The sequence below is a fragment of the Mandrillus leucophaeus genome, unplaced genomic scaffold (genome assembly GCF_000951045.1).
Source record: "Mandrillus leucophaeus isolate KB7577 unplaced genomic scaffold, Mleu.le_1.0 Scaffold251, whole genome shotgun sequence".
Taxonomy (NCBI): Eukaryota; Metazoa; Chordata; class Mammalia; order Primates; family Cercopithecidae; genus Mandrillus; species Mandrillus leucophaeus.
This window is the reverse complement of record NW_012102599.1, coordinates 1639004-1662518: the sequence shown is the minus strand read 5'-3', so window position 1 is coordinate 1662518 and position 23515 is coordinate 1639004. Positions and strand designations below refer to the sequence as shown.

The 23515-nt window shown below is 40.5% G+C and overlaps 1 protein-coding gene across 1 annotated transcript in view; it reads right to left on the bottom strand.

The window, feature by feature from the left end:
- Positions 1 to 23515, bottom strand: part of FAM114A1 (family with sequence similarity 114, member A1) — an 82773-nt gene that overhangs the window by 43019 nt on the left and 16239 nt on the right. The window contains exon 3 of the mRNA XM_011983537.1: positions 12342 to 12429. Coding sequence (XP_011838927.1) covers positions 12342 to 12429 — 88 coding nt within the window. The remainder of the gene's footprint in view (positions 1 to 12341; positions 12430 to 23515) is intronic.

Genomic DNA, 23515 nt, shown 5'->3' with positions numbered 1-23515 from the left:
AAAATGAAAGATTTTTCTGGGGACCTGGGTAACCTCCGGTTGCTAAAACACAAGGCAGTAACATGAGGAAAAACTTCCCAAGTCCCAACAGAATGTAAGAGCTAACTAGAACCACCTAGTCTTAGAAGGCACTGTTAAAATAACCAGTTGTCCATTTCCTGAATAAGAAAGGGGAAGACATGGATGACTCCCAAATCTAAAGAGTAGCATTTTAGCAGTTGTAACCTTATTTATCCTAGTGATCTTAGCATAAACAAGGCACTGATATTTGACAAATATAGAAGGGATTATGTCCAATGGAAATACACTACCTAGAAAACCCTGAAAGTTAAACATTATTTACAACTGTAATTACATATAGAAATATGTGTTTCTATTCATGTGCAGATTAGACACAGTTCAAATTAATTACTGAGTTACTTGAAAAAATAAAAGTGTACTGTGACTGCTAATGCTTGAATTAATTATCTCTAGCTTCCAATGAATTTCAAACATTGTTTCTTTTTTTTTTTGTAAAGCTGAACTTTATATTTCTAGTAGAAATATATCTAGTAGAAACTTACTGAAGTTTCAATAACACATTTAAGTTAGAGGATAGAATATCTAACTCTTTCACGTACTGCGTCCAACTTCCCTGCCATTAAAAATATATATGATATGCATTTTCCAAAGGGAAATAATGTGCCTCCAAATCTCAGCCTATGATTTTCATCTAGATTTCTGAAAGCCAAAATCAAGGAAAAAAATGAGGTCAAGGAGGCTGGGAGGCACCATCTTCTCCATCTTCTTTGCTTAAGCCATGCAAGAAAGATGATCACACATCCCTCCCTGAGACCGTTTCAGGAGATAATGAATCTCATATTCAGTATCTCTTCTTTCACCTTCTCCATCCCTTGTAGGTTAGGATAATGTCTGGTTCTTTTTGCAGGAAGAACGGCTTCTCCCCATCTCAGAACATAAATGATTACAGATATGTATACATGAGCTGCCTCTAGAAAAATCACTTTGTTTCTGGAAGGAAATACGATTGTATGTGCATATAAATGGGATCTATCTGTTTAACAATGAAAATAGGCTGCTATTCCAACTACATTTTCTTATTAACAATTCTTTTTCTGAATGTTTTGTTAGGGAAAGTACCTTTTCACTGCATTCTACTAGAAATATAAAGTTCAGCTTTACAAAAAAAAGAAACAAAAAAATGTAAAGTTCAGCTTTATGTTTATGTACGAGCTATAATTTTTCATAGCTGAGGTTTAGACACTGTGCCACGCCTTACTCTAGAGAGTAACCTCTAAAACTTTACTTAGTGTGACATCTAGTGTCCAGAACAAGAAAACAGTGATATGAAGTCCCTGTTGCCTTTTGATTGGGAGTGATTCATCTCCAGAGGTACTGACTGGGACCTACCAATAAGAGAAAAACAATAAATATGAATAATACCATAGGGTAGAGTATACACGGATTAATTTCTTCACGTGTCATCCCAAACCCCAAGTATCCTCAGAATCTGAAACCCCTCTAAATTCCATGGTTCTAAAGATGGAATATCCTCTACTCTTTGGCTCACTGCAATACAAGGTGAGTGCTGCAAAGAAGATGAGAACGTCGTACAAATGCTGTGATAATGTATCATTTTAAAATAAATGCCGAATGATTGGCTGGTATTTAATTTACTACCTCTACTAGAATGGAAAACACCTTAAACTTAGGAGTCAGGAGCCTTGTGGAGGATTTCTGCTCCCGTCATTTATTAGCTGTGTAATACTGGTGAGCTGCTTAACCTCGCTGAATGTCTGCTGCTATGCATTCTCTGAAAGGAGGATTACCTCTCAGAGTTTTGCGAGATTATTGAGAAGAAACATGTGAAACCTCTGCTAAGGCCAACATTTATTGAGCACTTACTATGTCCTAACACCGTATTAAATACTTTTAGTGCAGTACATTATCTCATTTAATCTTCTCAACGACCTTATGAGGTCCCTTAGGATATTAGTATACTCATTTCACAACTGAGAAAACTGAGACCTGGTGAGGTGAAATCACTTTCCCAAGGTCCTAAAGCCAATCAGTGACAAAGGCGGGATTCCAACTCAGTCCTTCTGACTCTAGAACCCACATGTGTAATCACTATGTTACATCAAGAAAGTTTTATTGCCATTTATAGTTGAATAAATGTCATTTTAATCCCATTTCTATAACTCCTTGGAAATCAGATCCTTAGTTTGGAGCTTCCTACTTTTTAAAGCATTGTTTTATTCTAAAATGCACTTGACTTACCTTACCATGACCAAAGAACAAGGTGAAGGTCACCTCCATGGTGAAACCTGACCCTAACCCTCTCCCTGTCAACTGTGTTGAGTGATGGCATAGCTTAGTGTTTTTAGGATCAGCCCTGTGCTGTGCAGGCTGCATTCTCAAGACACTGTGCAGGGCTATCTTATAGATCCACTTTGATTTTTTTCTTCCCCAAAAGCACTGTGATCTTATGAAGACCTCTTCTTGTGAATTCCACCAAAATCAAAAAGCCATCGAAGGGAAGTCTCTCCTCTTTCTAGAAAGATGAAATAATTTGCTGGTTATCTGAAATAATCAAGATGAAATAATTGGCAAAAAGAATATGCTGGGCAGGCAAGGTGGCTCGCGCCTGTAATCCCAGCACTTTGGGAGGCCGAGGCAGGCGGATCATCTGAGATCAGGAGTTCGAGCCATCCTGGCCACCATGGTGAAACTCCATCTCTACTAAAAATACAAAAATTAGCCGGGTGTGGTGGTGGGCGCCTGTAATCCCAGCTACTTGGGAGACTGAGGCAGGAGAATCGCTTGAACCCAGGAAGGAGAGGTGCAGTGAGCTGAGTTTGCGCCACTGCACTCCAGCCTGGGTGACAGAGCCAGACTCCGACTCTAGCTCAAAAAAAAAAACAAAAAAACAACAAAAAAACAAACAAACAAAAAAAAGAGTATGCTGGGAAGTTCTCTCTGACCAAGTGGTAACTCAGGGAAGCAGCAGCAGTTCTCTGCAGAACCTTGGATGATGGGGTAGCTCAATGGGTACTTCCTATTGGTCCCATATGCTAAACGATCACAACAAGGGCACACGCTAACTCATTAGGAAGGTTTCTCCCTTTAAGCTTGTTTTTTTTTTTTAATACAATACTTCCTTCTTTTTCTTTTTTTAACTTTCTTTTTTTTTCTTCTTTTTCAAAAAATGAATATATTAAAAAGAAACTTTAAAAAATCCCATAATATCACTTCTCTGATATATCTGGTTGAATTTTACTCCAATTTTTTTTGTGGTAAAATGCACATGACATACATTTTACCATCCTAACTTTTCTGACCTGAATAGTTCAGAGGTACCAAATACATTCACAATATTGTGCAACCATCACCACTATCCATCTCCAGAACTCACTCTCTTGTGTAAAACTGAAACTCTATACCCATTAAACAATAACTCCCCACACCCCTCTTTTACCAGCCCCTGGAAACCATCATTCTACATTCCACTAGTTAGAACATTCTCAAATCTCTATGATTTTGACTATTTCTAACTGCCTCACAGAAGTGGAATCACACAGTACTCGTCTTTTTGTGACTGGCTCATTTCACTTAGCATAATGTCCTCAAGGTTCATCCACGTTGTAACATATGTCAGAATTTCCTTCGTTTTAAAATCTGAATAATATTCCCTTGTATGTAGAGACCACATTTAGCTTTTCCATTCATCTGTCCACAGACACTTGGGTTGCTTCTGTGCTTTAGCTATTGTGAATAACGCTGCTATGATCATGGGTGTACAAATACCTCCTTGGGACCCTGCCTTTAATTCTTTTGGAAATATAATCAGAAGTGGAATTGGTGGATCATATGGTAATTCTGTTTTTCATTTTTTGAGGAACCGTCATACTGTCTTCCACAGCAGCTGTACCATTTTATAACCCCAGCAAGAGCACCCAAGGATTCCAATTTCTCCACATCCTGACAAACACTTATTTTCTGTTTTTTTTTAAAAAAATAGTCATTCTTATACTGAAATATTAGTGGTAAAAAAATTTTCAAAACATCATTCTAATGGGTGTGAGGTAGTATCTCATTGTAGTTCTGATTAGCATTTCCCTAATGATTAGTGGTGTTGAGCATGTTTTCATGTGCAGATTTAAAAAATAAAAATGTTCATAATATTAGCAAGTCCAAAGAGTATAGAAACATAGGTAACAGAAGGTGGACCAGCCTCTTTCTGCTTAGATTTCAGTAACTAATAAGCAATAGAGTGTATGAGCTTATAAGGGCCTGTGGAAATAATTAAGGCCTGCAAAAGCTGTTGGCTTTAAAAGAAAAAAATAAAATTACAAATTAGATAGTAATTAATATTTACTTAAATGTATTCAAAATGTAATATTGGATCAGTTGGTCAATTATCATTCAAATAAATTCAACTCCTACCTAGTTGATATATATATGTGTGTGTGTGTGTGTGTGTGTGTGTAGTAAATTTAATGAGAAATGTGGGTACATTCTAATGCATTTGCTCTGATACAGGAGTGACTTCTAAAAGAAGCAATGCTTGGAGCTTTTGAAAGACTTAAGGTAGCCCTTTCTCTCCCCTCAACCCCTTCCTTCTAAAGATAACAATTCTAATTATTTCTTGCGATTCTTTTCAAGAATGTAAAAGCATATTTACCTACATATAAGTCTTCTGGACCTGGCTTTTCCATTTGGCAGTTCACAGTTGAAGTCTCAGCACATAGAGATAGTGCTGGGTCCTGTGTGCTGTCTGGAATCACAGTACTCATTCTCCTTGATTCTGGGAGTGTTGTCTGTTGACAGTGCTCAACTAAGTAAATGCCTCCCTTTGAATTGCCTTTGACCAAAGGGAGTTGGTTCCACCAAGACTATACTACAGTGACTGGTCAATGAGGGAGCTGTTGATATAAAGGCCCAGCCCGGCGGATTAAAGGAAGACATCTCCTAAGACTCATCCCAAACCCCAAGCTCCCTATGGGATAGGCTAAGACCTCTGCTGTAATGACACTGCAGTTCAACTTCTCCCTTGGCTCAGTTTTGCTTCCCAATCCTTTGCTGTCTTGCAAAGCTTGTTCCAGAAAGCACTTCACAGTAAAACTCCAGCACACAATTTCTGCCTCATCCCTCTGCTGGGCATCCAACCTAGAACAGTGATCTACCTTGGTCTTTTTAATGACTGCATAGTATCCCGCTGAATGGAGGTAGATATATCTGTATCTGTCTATATATATGTGTGTGTGTGTGTGTGTATATATATATATACACACACACATATATATACACACTGACTGTGTTTCAGACTCTTCTATCAATGAATTCAAGATATTATAAAAAGTTGTGAAGAGTAATTGTTCAGAAAAGCACAAGTTGATACTACCATGCTCAACCAAAGCGAACTATAGTGCAGCAAAAAGGGAGCCAATCAACCTTCCTTTGTAATAGTCTTTCCTTTCCATATGATGGTTGATGTCCACTTTGTAATCAGATGCTTACTTCCCTTTAGGCTCAAAATAGAAAAGAAGTGTTACTGAACTGATGATATTTGCCCAGAAGTCCAACAGAAACTCATTAACCCCTGTGTTTTATTCATAGAATCTAAAGGATGGTGGACAAACTCTAAGCATTAATCCTATTCTCTTTGTCTCAATTATCCTTGAGAAACTTCATATCATCAGCAATGTCACCTTCAAAAGTGAATTCATGCCCTATTGACAGTGATTTATATAGTGACGATTTCTCATTCTAGTACCATTTTGACAAGTTTGCCATTCTCTGTAATAAACACTGTCATTTCTGACAGGGCTGGTAGAAGAGTTTCATTAAAATGTGCAGAAGGAAAAAACTATGTACCTTGGGAGAGGATGAGGAAAGGGAACAAAAGTAAATATACAGATCAGGTACATTCCGTACACACCAACCCCCAACCTCAGGTACTCTTGCATAAGATGCTTAAACTCATAAAACTGTCAAAACTAGAATTTCAAATAAACATTTAAGCCTTTGGTGGTATCTAGAAATAAATGACTCATCCTACTATAGAGCTCTTCCTTTTGTATACTTACATATGTTTTAGCATTGTTGACTTTCATTTTGACTAATGGTCTATTACTCTTAGCCTAGTAATACATTTTAGGAACAAGTCAGGTCTATAAGATGCTGTGGGATTTGGAACTACTATCAAAACCCTCTTTTCTTTTTTTTCTTTTTTTTTTGAGACAGAGTCTTGCTCTGTTGCCCAGGCTGGAGTGCAGAGGTGTAATATTGGCTCACTGCAACCTCCGTCTCCCAGGCTCAAGTGATTCTTCTGTTGCAGCCTCCAAGTAGCTGGTACTACAGGGGCATGTCACCACACCCAGCTAATTTTTGTATTTTTTTAGTAGAGACGGGGTTTTGCCACGTTGGCCAGGCTGGTCTCGAACTCTTGACCTCAAGTGATTCACCCGCCTCAGCCTCCAAAAAAACCCTCTTTTCTAAAATGTTTTCCACTCTTATTTCTGCCTGGAAATGATAATCATGCTTATTTCATTTTACGAACTTGTCCAAAGGCATGGGTGACAGGTGACCAAATCTTCTAAGAATGTGATAACAGTGTAGCTGTAGTTGAGCCTAATACAAGAGTTAAGGCCTCTCCAAAAATCATTATATGCTGAAAAACGTTTGACTTTGTATATGCATTGGGAAGGTCACTTTTTCTCATTTCCCTTAACCTCAGAGTCAAAGAAATGAGGCAAAAGATAAAATATAAAAATAAAGAGTACAAATAATTTCAATTAATTTTTTGTATTTTTTCACTTAGCACAGTGGGCACAAATATCTTTCTCCTTCTATGCATAGACACAGAATATGGTATCATCATATTCTGGAAGTTGGACGAGACCTTAGAATTTCTCAAGTTTTTCCACCCACACTTTTCCATACAAAGAACCTGAGTCTTAGGTTAAAGGCATGGTGTAGCTAGTTAGTAACAGTGCCTTGTGATCACAAGTTAGTAGCATCCAGGACCGGGTCCCAGGTCTTATGACTCATGGTACAGTGCTCATTCCAAGAGAGTACCATTTTTTAATTGTTTCTATTCTCCTATTGCTCCCCTACCAACTCTCAACAGTTCTAACTATTCTAACTGCAGTTTTTCAACAACTGTAAGAAGTGATGGTTTCCATTTCTAGTACTCAATTAACAGCTCTGTGTTTTGTGAAGGACTATATGTTTTGCACCGCTGTCTGCAGCTGGAATTACCCTGGGGGTATACACAAGGTTTCTGAGTGGAAATCAATTGCAATTGAGCATGTGGTTATTTCTTTACTTTCCACAGGCAATTTATAAATCTTCAAAGCTTGTCTACTACTCTGAGTGATCTGTTTTCCAATAAGTTTCTTGCCTGATGATAATAAACTGCAAATGTTGTAAAGCCGTAGGGTTGACATTATGCCTGTACATAGAGGAAGTTGTGCCTCGCTTGCCTCTCTCAATCGCAAGATAGTGGCTCAACATAGACCACAGATCAGGAAGGCACCCATAACCTTAAATTCTCTGTTCACAGAGATCTTTGAACTCCATCCCAACCTGTTTCAGGCTCTGAGCCTGGCACCATGTATGGGCTGCTTATGATCCCTGTTACCTTTCAGGAGTCAAACTCCCAACCACCAGTGCTTGTTTCCAGCCTGGGAACCCATGACTTCAGCCTCCTGTTAGGCTACATGTTTCAGTTCTGTACAGGTCTACAAAGACACTTATCCAGTTTTGAAATATATATTGCTCTTGTTTTAGCTACTATTGCTACATAAAGTCATAGCATGTCCTGATCAGAAATCTCCAAAATATGCAGTCAGAGCAATTTAGGCAGGGTTTTCAGTCATATTTCTATTGCATTCATTTTGGGGGGGGAGGTGGGTAGTGATGATCAGTGGTGATAGACAATTTTAGTACCTGCTTTTCTAAAGATAGCTCTAAAATTTCTCCAAAGGGACTTTTAGAATGAGCATCAATATTTCAAAATTTTAATGACCTTCCTCATGTACCCTTTGCCATTTCATATGCAAACAAGAGAAAAATGCCAAGATTCGCTAGCTTTTCAAGATTCCAGCACATAGCCAGAGCCATAAAAAATACTAAGGTTCTGGAATTGGTGGTATAACTGATAAAGATCTCAAACAGAGATGAGAAGAAAATTAAGGTAGGCGGGATGCACCAAATGACAAACTTTTGGTCATCGATGGGCCACATCTATGACAGTGGTCTCATAAGATTATAACACTGTATTTTTCCTGTGCCTTTTCTATGTTTAGATGTGTGAAATACACAAATACTTATTAATTATTGTGTTACAATTGCCTACAATATTCAGTACAGTAATAAGCTGTCCTGTGTTTGCAGCCTCGGAGCAATAGGCTCTACCACATAGCCTAGCTGTGTAGGTTTGTGTATACTCTGTGAGGTTTGCACAATGATTAAATCATCTAACGACCCATTTCTCAGAAGGCATTCCCATTGTTAAGTGAAGCATGACCATATTGAGAGATGGCCCCAAGGGTCTTGTCCCCAGATGTATACACCCTATGTGATCCCTTCCCTTTGGAGTGTGAGCCAGAGTGTAAACAGGATGGGATTTCACTCCTGTGATTAGGTTACTCCATCTGGCAAAGATGAGGAGAATTTTCAGATGTAATTAAGGTCCTTGATCAGCTGAATTTCAGTGACTCACAAGAGAGATCATCCTCAGTGCGCCTGCACTAATCAGGAACGTCTTTAAAACAAAGGGGCCCTTCCTGAAGGTGGCGATTTGAAGCGTGAGAGAGGTTTTCCTGCTGGCTTTGAAGGAGGACCTGAGGGCAGCCCCTAAGAGCTGAAAGTGACCCCTGGTCAATAACCAGCAGGAAACAGGGACCTCAGTCCTACAACTTCAAAAACTGAATTCTGCCAACAACGTGAATGACCCTAAAAGATGGCATCTTCAAAGCAGAGGTGCCAGTTGAGCAGTTGGCAGAGCCACTGGCCTCATCCTCGACTCCAGGCCCCCTTCTAGCGGCACCACCCTATCCTCCAGAGACTTTACAGTTATGGGTGCCTTCCTGATCTGTGGTCTAGGTTGAGCCACTCTCTTGGGATTAAGAGAGGCAAGCAAGGCACAACTTCCATTATATGCAAGTATAGTGTCAACCCCAGGGCCATGCTGCCTCAGGCAAACGTGAGCCTTAGATGAGAATACAGCTGGCTGCCACCCTGATTTCAGCCTCGTGAGACACCGAGCAGCTGTCCCTACCTGAACTCTTGGCCCACAGAAACTGTAAAATAACGAATGCATGTTGTTTTCAGCCTCTAACTTTGTGGTAATTCCTTACACGGCGACAGAAACTAATACAAGAGGGTATACTGAACTTCATTCTGATATTGCATGAGGAATGTGCAAATGTCATACATTCTCAGAGAAACCACGTGTTTACTCACCCTAGAGGAAAAGTGGCAAGTTTTTCCATCCATGGACTGACAGCTCGCCCATTGAATTTACTATCCAGCATCTTCTTATGTGTCCTACTATAATCTGATCTTTGCATATGAGCAGTTTTGGTTCCAGTGGACTGTGTGCCAAGGTTTCTAGGTTTTGTTACTTCGTTCAAATATTACCAGTAGATGCTGCTGATATTACTACTTAAAAAGCGGGATATGATTTCTCATGACACAGGGATCATGTGCCATGAAAAATATGACTGGCACAATGATCATGATGGCCTACAGGAAATTACCTCTCTAGGCTCTTCTGGATCAATTACTACTCAGAGTCAGATGAGAACCACTAGAATTTATAAATTGTCATGAGGATAACAAGATGCAGTATTGATCATCTGCATGGTGGCTCAGATACAGAGAAACTTTAAGAGCAACCCCAAACATAGCACAGGCCGCAGATTAAGACAATGACGTCAGATCAAGTCAAAAGGGACCTGCCATAGAAAATCACATCTCGTTTTTTTTTTTTGAGACAGACTCTCGTTCTGTTGCCCAGGCTGGAGTGCAGGGATGTAATCTCTGCTCACTGCAACCTCCACCTCCTGGGTTCAAGCAATTCTCCTGCCTCAGCTTCCCATGCAGCTGGGACTACAAGGCGCCCACCACCACGCCCAGCTAACTTTTGTATTTTTAGTAGAGACAGGTTTTTACCATGTTGGCCAGGCTGGTCTCGAACTCCTGACCTCAAGTGATCCATTCACCTGGGCCTCCCAAAGTAGGATTACAGGCGTGAGCCACCGGGCCTGGCCACATTCCACTTTTTAAGCAGTAAAGTCAGCACTACCTACTGGTTACATGTGACCCAGCTAACAAAACCCAGAGGCCTTGGCGCATAGCCCACTGGAACCAAAGCTGCATGTGTGCAAAGGTCAGATTACAGCAAGACACCGAAGAAGGTGCTGGATAGTAAATTCAATGGGTGAGCTGTCAGTCCATGGACAGGAAATCCTGGGAGGGTCCAACAAAGCCCAAAGTCAAATGAGGTACAGACACTGAATGAGAAACAACAGTAAATGGTCTGACCAACGAGGGCTAGAGCAGTTACAGGGAGCTGCACCTTTAAGTGTGCACAAAGAGCACCTGTAGCTGCTACCACAGGGCAGATGATTTCTGTATTTACTGTGGCAGGAACTTATAATTAAAAGTTTAATGAAAGAGTAAATCCTCCATCTATTATAACCCTCGAAGCACCAAATTCATTATAAACCAGAGTGGTTTGGATGCTGTTAAAACTGGAAACATCCAGGACACATAACTATTTTATGATATAAACCAAGAGAAGAGCTGTATAATTTTAGTGACCATTTCGTTTACTTTTTCATGACTTATTCCAATTAAAACAATTTTTTAGAACCCCCTTTTCAGCTTTTGGCTTAGAAAGCATGCCACTTCTGACTAAGTGCCACCAGCGGCAAGATCCTTTTGATAGCCACTAAAAGTTCAAACGTTTTTCCAAGGACAGAGGATGCCTGCAGGTGCTTGTCCTCACCCTTGTGAAGAGACACTGTCCTGTTCAGAAAACAAAACAGGTGCCTCTACTTGAATTTAGTTAATTTTGTCATCTGCATATGTGGTACTCAAGGTATATCCGTCCCCTTCAATAAGCAATAGAGAAAATCTGCTCTCCAGGCTCTTACCAGAGAGATCAACATTTATTTGGCCACTGCTACTTCTTCCCAGAGCCTTCCTGAGCAAACTGATATTTGACAGAGATGGAATTAGAGGAATGCAATCTATCCGTTCTTTTCAGGCAGCCTAAGCTCTATAAAGTTAGATATCTGGCCCTTAACACTGTGGTTATGGTCCACTGAGGTGGGGCAAAAGGCTTTAAGACCTTCCTGGTTTTAGGAGTAACAGTGAAGTGGACCAATTCATGGCCCATCGCAAGATCCTCATGGCCATGGACTGCACCTTAGAATACCTGAAGTGCATGATGTGAAAACTGTTACCTATGGCTTCCCCTGTCTTCTCCTTACCTTCCACCTTCAAGATGAAATGCCTTTGCTAAATTATCTTAGACATATTGATGTTATACCTTCAGTTTTCATGAAGACAGAATATAAGAAATAGTAACATGAAGAATATCCTGAAAAATTTGCACTCAGGAAGACACTACGCTGTCCATCATATTTTCTCTTTGTATAAGAACAAACACAGGAAATGTATTTAAAAACGTTAAACCAGAAAAATAGATTTATTTAAATTAAAATTTTGTTTTCAAAGAAAAATAAATAATGTACTGGCAGCCAAGAAGCTCAGAGTTGAGGTCAATACTCAATTACAAAAACTCTATTAGCCGTGGGATATATAAAATATATATCCTCCCTACCAGCACGTTGTTTTCTACTTATATTTTAATATCCTGCTAATGAAATACCTTTTATCAAGATATCTCAAATCTTTTTTGGGAGTAGATGAGTTGTGCATTACAAAAAATTCAAGTGGAATGATAAACACAAAGCTTTAAGAATATATTATACTTTAAAAGACCGTATAATATAGTGGCTAAAAGCCATACTACTTGGTTTTTAAATTGCAACCCAGACATTCCTGACTTTGGTCAAGGTCTTAGTCTCTCTCTGATTAGCTTTCTTATCTGTAAAGTGCAGCAAACGACAGTTCCTCCATACAGGGTTATTTTGAGGAATAAATGTATTAGAGGAATAAATGAAGCACTGAGAATAGTAAGCAGTAAACATGGTTTGCTCATGGGCTAATGTTAAACTTTGTTAGTATACGGTACGATCAAAACTTCCTATCCTATTAGGCTTCGGGACTTTGTCTATTCCAATGCAACATACAATGCTTACCTACGGTGGCAGATGCAGATGACAGCAGAGATTTGCCCCAGGATCCCCAGCCTGCCCATCCTCCTCCACTTGGAGGGGAATCCACAGCCTGGAGAAAAACAGATCAGCCGCAGGTCAGCAATTCAGTATATCCCTGAATGGAAAAACACCTATTGGTTTGAAACAAAGAGGAGGTTTGGAAAAGAATCACCAACAACCGTATCTCATTGGCGTATAGTTTATAAGGGTCATAAAAGAATATCCCGACCCACACTGCAATGTGTACTTTGAAACCAAATTGATTAGTGCTGATCTTGGCTTCTGAAGGCTTGGTTTGAAGTGAGAAGGGAGTTTGATGTTAACTGAGCCTCGATTCTCTCGTATTATCCAGAAGACAAGGAAAAGGCTGTATGGGAAAAAGATACACATGAGGGCACAAGAGTGATCTGAAAAAGTTCAAAATGACCTGGACCCTGTTAATTCTTACAGGGCTTTAAAAAATGTGCTCTTCAAGGTAGAGTTAACTTTTAAACCTCTGGTGCAGCAGGCAGGTGCTTTGGTGTGGATGACGGGCAAAGTGTCTAAAAAGCATCAACATGCCTGGAGACGGATGGGCAGCAGTGACAGGAAGGCTTGCAAGGTAGAAACCTTTGATTCAAGGTGCCCCGCTTCACTCACAGTGACTCCTATAACACAGGGGTAAGACTGTCCCTGACCTCAATGGATTCCAATTCGTTTGCCTAGGTTTTTGGAATTGGAACTGAGAGACTGTGGTTCAGTGTGAACTGTGTGCATGAACAGAAGTTGAAAACTCAGGTTACGTGGGTGACCATGTTATACCCACCACACAGACTAAGAATTAAGAGAAGGCAGAGTGAGCAGAATGGAGATTGGCTTAGAGTTGCTGTTTGGATTCCTGACAGCTTCTTAGTCCCTGGTTTCTGTCCCTCCGAAGGCCCTGCTGCTTTCTGATCTTTGGGTTCTATGAGATTCTCTCATATTCTTATTCATTCTTTTTTTGTTTTTTTAATGTTTTGTTCACTGATATACTTCCAGAGCCTAGAAGAGTGCTTGGAATATAATGAGTGCTTAATAAATATTTGTTAAATAAATGGCTGAAATGCATCCACTTTCTCAGTGAGGTGTGCATGTTTCTGTTACTTGCAACCAATGAGTCCTGACTCAGGTAGTGGAACCACAGCTTTCTCTTTCTATTTGGGAACACACTCTAGAAAACAAGGCAAGAATAAATATTCTATGAGTTATCTATATGGAGAATCATAGCTCTTTTGTACTCAAAAGGAAAGAAGGAAGGAAAGAAGGAAGGAAGAAAAGGAGGGAGAGAGGGAGGGAGGGAGGAAGGGAGGAAGGGCAGAAAGAAAGTAAGGAGGCAGTGGAAAATTCCTACAGCGTTTGTAGATTCCATAACTTTTGACTCACAGCTGGTCCATTAGTCATCCCTAACTCCCGACTCCTTTGCTGGCTTTTTTTTTTGTTTTGTTTCGTTTTGGTTTTTTGAGACGGAGTCTTGCTCTGTCACTAGGCTGGAGTGCAGTGGCGCGATCTCAGCTCACTGCAATTTCCGCCTCCTGGGTTCAAGCGATTTCCCGATTCCCCTGCATCAGCCTCCCCAGTAGCTGGGACTACAGTTGCGCACCACCACGCCTGGCTGATTTTTTGTATTTTTAGTAGAGACAAGGTTTCACCATGTTGGTCAGGATGGTCTCGATCTCTTGACCTCATGATCCACCCACCTTGGCCTCCCAAAGTGCTGGGATTATAGGCATGAGCCACCATGCCCAGCCTCCCTTTCTGTTTTCTACCCTTGCAGATAAGGATGGCCATATGAAACAGTTTTCAACTAATGAGATATATAAATGGTATAGTTTTTGCTTTCATGATACATTATAGTTACAGCAAGTGCCCACTCTTTCCCCTTCTCTTTTTTCCTGTCCTGAATGTGGACATGAAGCTTGAAATTGAAGCAGTCATTTTTTCTGTCACAAGGGAAAGGCCAAGGAGTCACAGTCACTGGTCCTGGCTCCGCTGAGCTACTAAACCAACATAAGTAGCTGTCTATCTCCATTCTTTCTATTAAGTGAGAGCAAAAAAAAAATCACTATTTTGTGAACTACTATATGTTGGATTTTAGTTACTTCAACTCAAAAGCATTCCTAACTGATTCAAACATCACCCATCAGTGTAGAGTACTGGTTGAGACTAAGTTATGGAAGTTAAATTGCTTGGGTTTGACTCCAGGCTCTGCTGTTTTGGACAACAAATTACTCAAGTTATTTTAAGCCTTCATTTCCTCATTATAAAATGCAAAGAACAGTAGCATAAGTGCCATAAGTATAAGAACCAATAACTTCATTGGTGGTTGTGAAGATTAAGAAATAATTCATATAATGTTGTGAGCTTAGTGCCTGGCATATAAGAAGTACTCTTCTTAGTGCCTGGCATATAGAAATAATGATAAGAAGAAACTACACTTTTAAGACTAAGAAGCAAAAAGCTTTGAAAGCTAGCTGTCATTTTTTTCTCTCTGTCTGGAAACAATGAGAAGCTTGTTAACATGAATGGAAATATTCATGACTCATCACTGCCTCCTTTCATTTTTGGTGTCTACATTGATTTACTTCACTTCAGCAATGGAATCCAGTGGCAATTTTACACCATTATGAAGACAGATGGAAGTCAGTGATTAATATCACTCTTTCACAGGACAAATCACTACCTATGATTAGGAAGAGTTAATACAATTAGAGGTGACAGCTTCTGACTCAAATTTATAATATTTATTATGCTCTGACAGCTGGTAATTGACTAGCAAATGGAAATAAATGTTAAATGAGTCTAGAACTTTTTGCTGTATAATAAGTGACTACTTCAATTGCTTTATTAATAAAGTCCTTTGACCTTGAGCTGTGACTTCTTGATCAGCTATAAAGAATATTTGTTATCAAATGGCAAATACTTGAATGACTAAATACACATATTTAATATAAAAACATATGGACTAAATGTTAAGCATGAATTATAAATATATCTCATCATGAATATGGTCTCCACTTCAAATGGACTTAATGTCACACAATTAGGAGACGCTACAACAGGCAGCATGGAGCTGCTCAGATTGCTTATTACCAATAGAGGGATTTTAAAACTTTTTTCTCACCCTCCCCTCATAACTTCCACCTCCTTCAATAGGCAACTTCACATCCTACTACACAGAGGAAAGAAAATCATCAGATGAGAACTCTCTCAACTTCCTGCCTGCTCCCCATAACTCTTATAACAGCAAATTAGATTTGGCTTGATCAAGAGGGATATTGGAAACTCAACTGGAGATCATTTAAACATCTAAACCTTTGTGTGGTCCTAAGAAAGAATGTAGGATTCTATCAAGTTCACAGTTCTTTTTTCTTTTTAGGAGACAGAGTCTCTCTCTGTTGCCCAAGCTGGAGTGTGTAGTATGATAACAGCTCACTGCATCCTCCAACTCCTGGGCTCAAGTGATCTTCCTGCCTCAGCCTCCAAGTAACTGAGATTACAGGTGTGCACCACCACACTTAACTAATTTTTTAAAATCATTTTTTGTAGAGACAGGATCTCACTACGTTGCCCAGGCTGGTCTTGAACTCATGGCCTCAAGTGATCCTTCTCTCTTGGCCTCCCGAAGTGCTAGGATTACAGGTGACTGCACCTGGCCCAAGTTCAATGTTCTTTAAATAGGAAAGACATTTTCATATCTTGTATCCCATTTAAATGTCTTTATCATTAAATAGAAAAGGATTTATTTTAGGCTATTGAGTTTAAAGGTATTAGATAGAAAAAAATTAAATCCCAGAACTCCATCAAATTCAAAGGCCTTGAACATTTAGATGGAAAACATATGTACCTATCTTAGAGATGAAGGAGCAGCGTGGTTGTTCTATTTCCTTGAGCAGATCGAGAATCAGGTGCTGTGTATAACTTGCATCCAGGGATGTGGGCAATGAAACGTATGGGTTTATAACTCATAGGGTGATCTACGCTTTTTAATTTTTGTAACTCATGACATAGCTACCCTAAAAAGGGGGTCAGTATGACAGCTGGGAGGATGAAAATTGCTCTGCAGCCTGAGACTCTGTCAAAATATCTGATTGAAAATGGCCTCAGTTATTTCCAGCCAATTTTCTTCCTTGGTAAGCATGCATCATTCAACTTTGGGAAGATTTAAAAATTAAATATAAAAAAGTTGAAAGCATTGAAGATATGCTATTCATATTTTTGTGCATATTTGGTCTTTTCTGTACTACTAATATTGAAGGAATCTGACCTATTAAAGTGACAGTTTTTGAAAATCAATCAAAAATGAATAATTGAATTATTAGACTTCTGATTTTAAGCTGAAATCATGCCAAGTTTCTGCACATTATTAAGAGGTCTTTAAGTAACTCTAGAAATGTATTTTAGTAGCTTTATAACAATTATTAAGTACTTAGCAAGGTTTTGTATAAGTAGATAACTCAGGTACTCACAAAGGAAGTAGAATATATTATAAATGCAGTTTAAAATATTTAAACGCGTTTAAGTTGGTAAAAAGGACCAAACCAAACATTAACCAAAAGTATCTTAAAAGTGACCGTTCGATTTTGCTAGACTTCTAAACATTGAGATTTGTGAGATTCACATGAAGCCTAAGGATTGAGTTTTTGAGTTTGTCATCTTTATAGATGGAACACTAATTGTTTAAACCCAATTAAACGTTTGAGTAGTTCTTCTTATGCACAAAATATACACTGGCCTACACCAAAACCCCATCTAAACACAAATCTAAGTACACTACCCTGCGATTCACAATTACCTCCTCCCTTTCATTATTATGGAAATGTACCTTCCTCTTAGGTACCATAGCACCTCCACCTAAATGTCTCCTGGCCTGGGTAGGTTGGTTTTACTCTCTCCTGGCTTTTCTGGTTTTTCAGCCTTTTTCTATACAAGCGGCTTCTCTGTACAGGCTACATTTCTTTTTTTTTTTTTTGAGATGGAGTCTTGCTTTGTCTCCCAGGCTGGAGTGCAGTAGCGTGATCTTGGTTCACTGCAGCCCCCGCCTCCTGGGCTCAAGCGATTCTCCTGCCTCAGCCTCCTAAGTAGCTGGGATTACAGGTGCTCACCACCATGCACGGTTACTTTTTGTATTTTTAGTGGAGACTGGGTTTCACCTTGTTGGCCAGGCTGGTCTGGAACTCCCAACCTCAGGTGATCTGCCTGTCTTGGCCCCCCAAAGTGCTGGGATTACAGGTGTGAGCCACTGCGCCTGGCCCAGGCTACATTTCTATACATGCTTTCTATATAGGTAACATTTAATCATGCACACGATTTCTCTATCTTGAAGTCAACAAATGAAAATCACAACATGAACAAAATGTTTCTTTCAAACTTATCTGGTGTCTGCTCCACATCTTTCTTCTTTATCTCATAAAAAAAGGTGCTTATAGTGGCCAGGCACTGTGGCTCACGCCTGTAATCCCAGCACTTTGGTAGGCCAAGGCGGGTGGATCACCTGAGGTTGGGAGTTCAAGACCAGCCTGGCCAACAAGGTGAAACCCCATCTCTACTAAAAATACAAAAATTAGCCGGGTGTGGTGGTGCATGCTGTAATCCCAGCTACTCGGGAGGATGAGGCAGGAGAATCACTTGAACCCGGGAGGTGGAGGTTGTAGCATGCCGAGATTGTGCCATTGCATTCCAGCCTGGGAGGCAGAGTGAGACTCTGTCTCAAAAAAAAAAAAAAAAGGTGCTTATCTTCTGTATTCACCTCCCTTGTCTCTCCTCCCTCCACAGCAAGACTCCTGTGTCGCTACTTCAGGAAATCATTCTCATCAAGGTCAAGTGGCTTCCTGTTGTCAAAGTCGTGGACTCATTTTAGTCTTTTTATTACTCACTTGACCTCTCGGTAGCATCCAAACCTCATCCACTTTTCCATCTGCCTTAGCGTGTTCTATTCTGATGGCCTATCTTCTGACTCTCACTTTTTTCTTTTTCACCATCTTTTAGTATTATGATTTCAGTTATTTACATTAGAATGCTTCTACATGTATATTGTGACATTATGGGTGCTTCTTAGATTAACCTACAATCCAAGTGCTGTCAGCATGCCAATAAAATATGCAGAGTCCCGGGTGGTTAGCCAGCATTCTAATCAGGAAAGCCATACTTTGAGGCAGCTATTTATAGAGATTCTATTATCTGTATCTCTAGTAACATCTGATGCTTTGCCAATTATCACACTGAATTGCAAAAATGGGTTTTAATTGGTAAACATGGTGGACTATTTCTAGCATTCTCAATACCTGAAAGGGGTTCTAGATGGTAAAATAAAGGTATTCAAGGAACTGGCTTCGGTGGCTCACTCCTATAATCTCAGCACTTTGGGAGGCTAAGGCAGGAGGGTCACTTGAGGCCAGGAGTTCAAGACCAGCCTGGGCAACATGGCAAGACCTGGTCTCTACAGAAAAATTTAAAAATTTACCAGGTGTGATGGCGTGCATATGTAGTCCTATCTACTTGGTAGGTTGAGGGAAGAGGATCACTTGAATGCAAGAGTTCAAGACTGCAGTGAGCTATGATCTTGCTACTTCACGCCAGCCTGGGCAACAGAGAGAGAGACAGACTCTATTTTTTTTTTTAAAAAAAGGGCGGGGCCAGGCTTTGTGGCTCATGTCTGTAATCCCAGCACCTTGGGAGGCCGTGGTGGGTAGATCATCTGAGGTCAGGAGTTCAAGACCAGCCTGGTTAACACAATGAAACCCCATCTCTACTTAAAATACAAAAATTAGCTTGGCATGGTGGCAGATGCCAGTAGTCCCAGCTACTCTGGAGGCTGAGGCAGGAGAATCGCTTGAATCTGGAAGGCAGAGGTTGCAGTGAGCTGAGATCACGCCCCTGCACTCCAGCCTGGGCGATAGAGGGAGATCCTATCTCAAATAAATAAATAAATGTAAATAAAAATTTTAAAAAGTATGCAAGATTTGTAAGTAAGTATATTTTCTGCTCCTTCTAGTTTTATATGAATAGGGTGTTACAAAGGATTTTGCCCGGTGTAAATGGTCTTCCATCTATCTTTCAACTCTGCGGAATTCTGGTGACTTGATGCCAGCGATCAGGGAAGAAACCTTAGCTCTGAAATCCAGGCAGTTGCCTTGAGTAAACCTTTCATTCAAGATGGTGATGAAAGTACCTAAACAATGGGATGTTCTCAAGCCTACATGAGAAAGAGTTCTCATACACCATTTTCAACTCGCTTGTTAATCACCATTTCATTTAAAAATGTCAGTGTGGCACAATGTGATCTGAGACTTGATTTCACTTATAGAATATGGTAGTGGTGAGACTGTACTACAACTTCTTGGCTAGCTACCATAAGCTATTTAAAAAAACAAAACAAAACCCTAAGAGCTGTGCCGAACCAAATTGGCTTAGAGACAGAAACCTTCCAGGGCTGAGGGCTTGGCCTCTGTTGTTATTTATATATTAACACCTGGTCCATCTTACCCACTTCCATTACTGAAATAACCACATAGGTGCTGATAGCCTCTGAATCACCTGTCTCTCCAGATCATTTTAACCAACTGTCCACAAAAAATCTTCACTTGGATGTCCTATGGCATAATTTAATACTGAACTCAGGCTGGTGCGGTGGTTCATGCCTATAATCCCAGCACTTTGGGAGGCTGAGGTGAGAGAAGATTTTGAGCCTAGGAGTTTCAGACTGGCCTCGGCAACACAGGGAGACCTCGTCTCTACCAAAAACCAAAGACCAACTGAACTCACTATCTTCTCGATTCATTCTTCCCCATACCGCAACTAGCTCTTTCTGTGTCCTAGTGTTAGTGATTCCCAAACTCTAGTCCACAGACTGACTGCAAGAGTGTCACCTGGGGGAATTCATTAAAAATAGAGTCTCAGCTTCCACTATGATCTTGTGCCTAAGAATCTCTCAGGGTGGAAACCAGGAATCTGAATTTTTAACAGGCTCCCCACATGATTCCAATACACTACCAGATCTGGGAAGCACTGCTCTCTATGGCGGAATGGCACCTTCATCCACCTGGCTGTCCAAGCCAAAACTGGGTGTCACCGTTTAGGGAACACAGAATAGGGAACGTAGGCAGTAGGGAACACTGTCCTTTTACAGCAGGCCTAAAAGGAGAACTACTCAAAGAGAACTGGAGAAAACTCTACTCATCTGGTTTAGGAGGCTAAATGCTGTCATGTCTCAGCCTGTGTCCCCTACTCCTTGTCTCTCTTGACCGCAACTTTATGGCATTTAAACATTCTGCTTTTCCTTTTTTAGGGAGAGAACTATCCATGGTGGTCCACACGCCCATGTTTTCCCGTGAGAGTACTCACAGCGTTAACATTGGGATTCTTCACCTTCTGCATAATTGGCCTTATGCGTTGGTGTTGAGCAGTAGGGATGACATTTTAAAACTTCTGGGTAACCTTTCTTGGTGTTAAGAATTTAGAGGAATTTGATCTAGATTGGGTCTTTTAAGGGTTGACTGGCTAGTATATAATAAGGTCCCACAAGAGCTCTGGGAACAAATGTCATTCCCAACCAGTACTCAAGACAAACATCTTTGAATTGAGGCTGAAGACTTCTCTGACTCTTTAGGATGAATTTAAATGCTCCATCTAAAGGCTCCCTTGTGCCTGTCCTGTCTAGTACTAGAGGACACGTAATCATTGCTTTCATACAACACTGCCTTCTCAACTAGACTGTCGGCATCCTGAAGATAGTTACACCACCCAGGTTTCTGGGCATAATGCATTGCATCATGATGCTGCTAGAGGCCTTAGAGAATCTGGTCCAACCTCCAATGCTGAGGACAATTTCTCATGGAGGTTGTAGAGTGGGTTCCTACAGGATAAGGCTAAATTCAGTGGCTTCTGAGTCTGTATGTCAAAAAGGCCAAGAAAGAGAAGAAGTCCTAAAGATAGAGATAGTTTATCTGAGTGCATAAATGATGTGGTCCTTCAAAGCAGAGGTGCCAGCCAGAAAGATGGCCTCATCCTTGACTCTGGCCACCTGCTAGTCGCAATACCCTACCTGCCAAGTTATGGTGGCCATGCTGCCTGAGGCAAATGTGAGCCTAACGATGTGGATTTTAAGGGGACCCAGACTCAGGTACTTACAAATATATATGCGTGCGTGCACACACACACACACACACACACACACATTTATGCACATTATCACAAAATCTAATGTGTCCTAGAAGTACGTCCTCAAAGTCTATTCTGCCAGTTTTCTTTTTTTAGTAAAGCAAGCATTGTCTCACAGAAACTTTTTTTTTTTTTGAGACGGAGTTTCACTCTTGTTGCCCAGGCTGGAGGGCAATGGCACAATCTCGACTCACTACAACCTCTGCCTCCCGGGTTCAAGTGATTCTCCTGCCTCAGCCTCCCGAGTAGCTGGGATTACAGGCATGCTACCACGCCCAGCTGATTTTGTATTTTTAGCAGAGATGGGGTTTCTCCGTGTTGGTCAGGCTGGTCTCGAACTCCTGACCTCAGGTGATCTGGCCACCTCGGCCTCCCAAAGTGCTGGGATTACAGGTGTGAGCCACTGGGCCCGGCCAGAAACTTTTTTAAAGGGGTGATGAGAATTTATCAGGTGTAGATGAACATGGGGTCAAATAGGCTTTTGCACTTGGCTGTTTTCCTGCAGAACCTGCCATTCCTCAGGGGCGGCCTGTGTTCAATCCAAACAACCACCTTGTAATGAACTTTAGATTCAAGAATTTGTTTTGTATAATTCACTCTGCTCTGGAGCAACAGGGAAAGAATTGTCTTCATCAATGCAAAATGATTCCTTATGAGTATGCAACAAGAGGCAAATAAAATAGAAAAAAATGAACAATAATCAAAGACTAGGTATAAAATTGACTTCTAATAAAAGGATAAACTACTAAGAGAGATAGTAGAATCCCCTTTCCTGGTAGGCATGTGCCACCACACCTGGCTAATTTTCGTGTTTTTAGTAGAGACGGGGTTTCACCATGTTGGCCAGGCTGGTCTCGAACTCCTGACCTCAAGTGATCTACCTGCCTTGTCCTCCCAAAGTGCTAAGATTACAGTAGTGAGCCACCATGTCCAGCCTTACTGTGCTATCTTCATGAACAATCCTGTTATAATTATTATGTCTGAAATTGGAACGTATAATCTATCAACAGCATATGGATTTTGAATTAGTAGAGCTTGTTATAGTATAAGTCATCTTAGGTAAGAATGCTGTGGCTAAGTTATATTTTTCTTACTATACCAAGGTATTTGTTAACAGTAACACTTAGGATGAAAATTGGGAACCATAGCCCCCTACACGAGAAAGACAGTGTGGAGGCAAAGCAGGCTCTGGAGTCAGGTCCTCACTCTGCTATTTCCTATTTGGGCTGATTCTTGACATAATCTAGTGGTCCATTTCTTCACCAATACCATGCAAACTGCCAAGCCTGCAGCTTATTAATATCCCACTTTTACTTCCTGTGTGTTTTGTGGCTGTTATTGCTATTGTTGTTCTAAGATTAACGGATGAAAAAGTGTCCTAGTAGCCAAAAGAATGAAAGGGCCTGTCTCCAAATACTTTTGAAGTGTTATTGTAGCACTACAGCATTTTAGAGCTGGAATGATACTGAAGATCACCTACTCAAAGAATCATAAAAAGGACCTTGAAAATTCTTTATCCTAAAGTAATTATTCTCAATCCTGGCCAAACATTAGAACCACTTGGGGTACTTTAAAAAATTGCTGATGTCCAAGCCCCATTCCTGAATCAGAATCCTTGGGGTTGGGACCCTAGCATCAATATTTTCTATTCTATTCTATTCCATTATACTCTACTTTATTTTATTTATTTTTTTTTGAGACGGAGTCTCACTCTTGTTGCCCAGGCTGGAGTGCAATGGTGCGATCTCAGCTCACTGCAGCCTTGACCACTTGGGTTCCGGTGATCTTCTTGCCTCTTCCTGAGTAGCAAGGACTACAGGTACATGCCACCATGACAGCTAATTTTTCATATTTTTCATAGAGACAGGGTTCACCATGCTGCCCAGGCTTCAATATATTTTAAATCTCCCCCAGTGGTTGGTAACATTCAGCTAAAGTTGAGAACTTCTGATCTAGGGGTTCTTAATTATTTAGGGCATCTA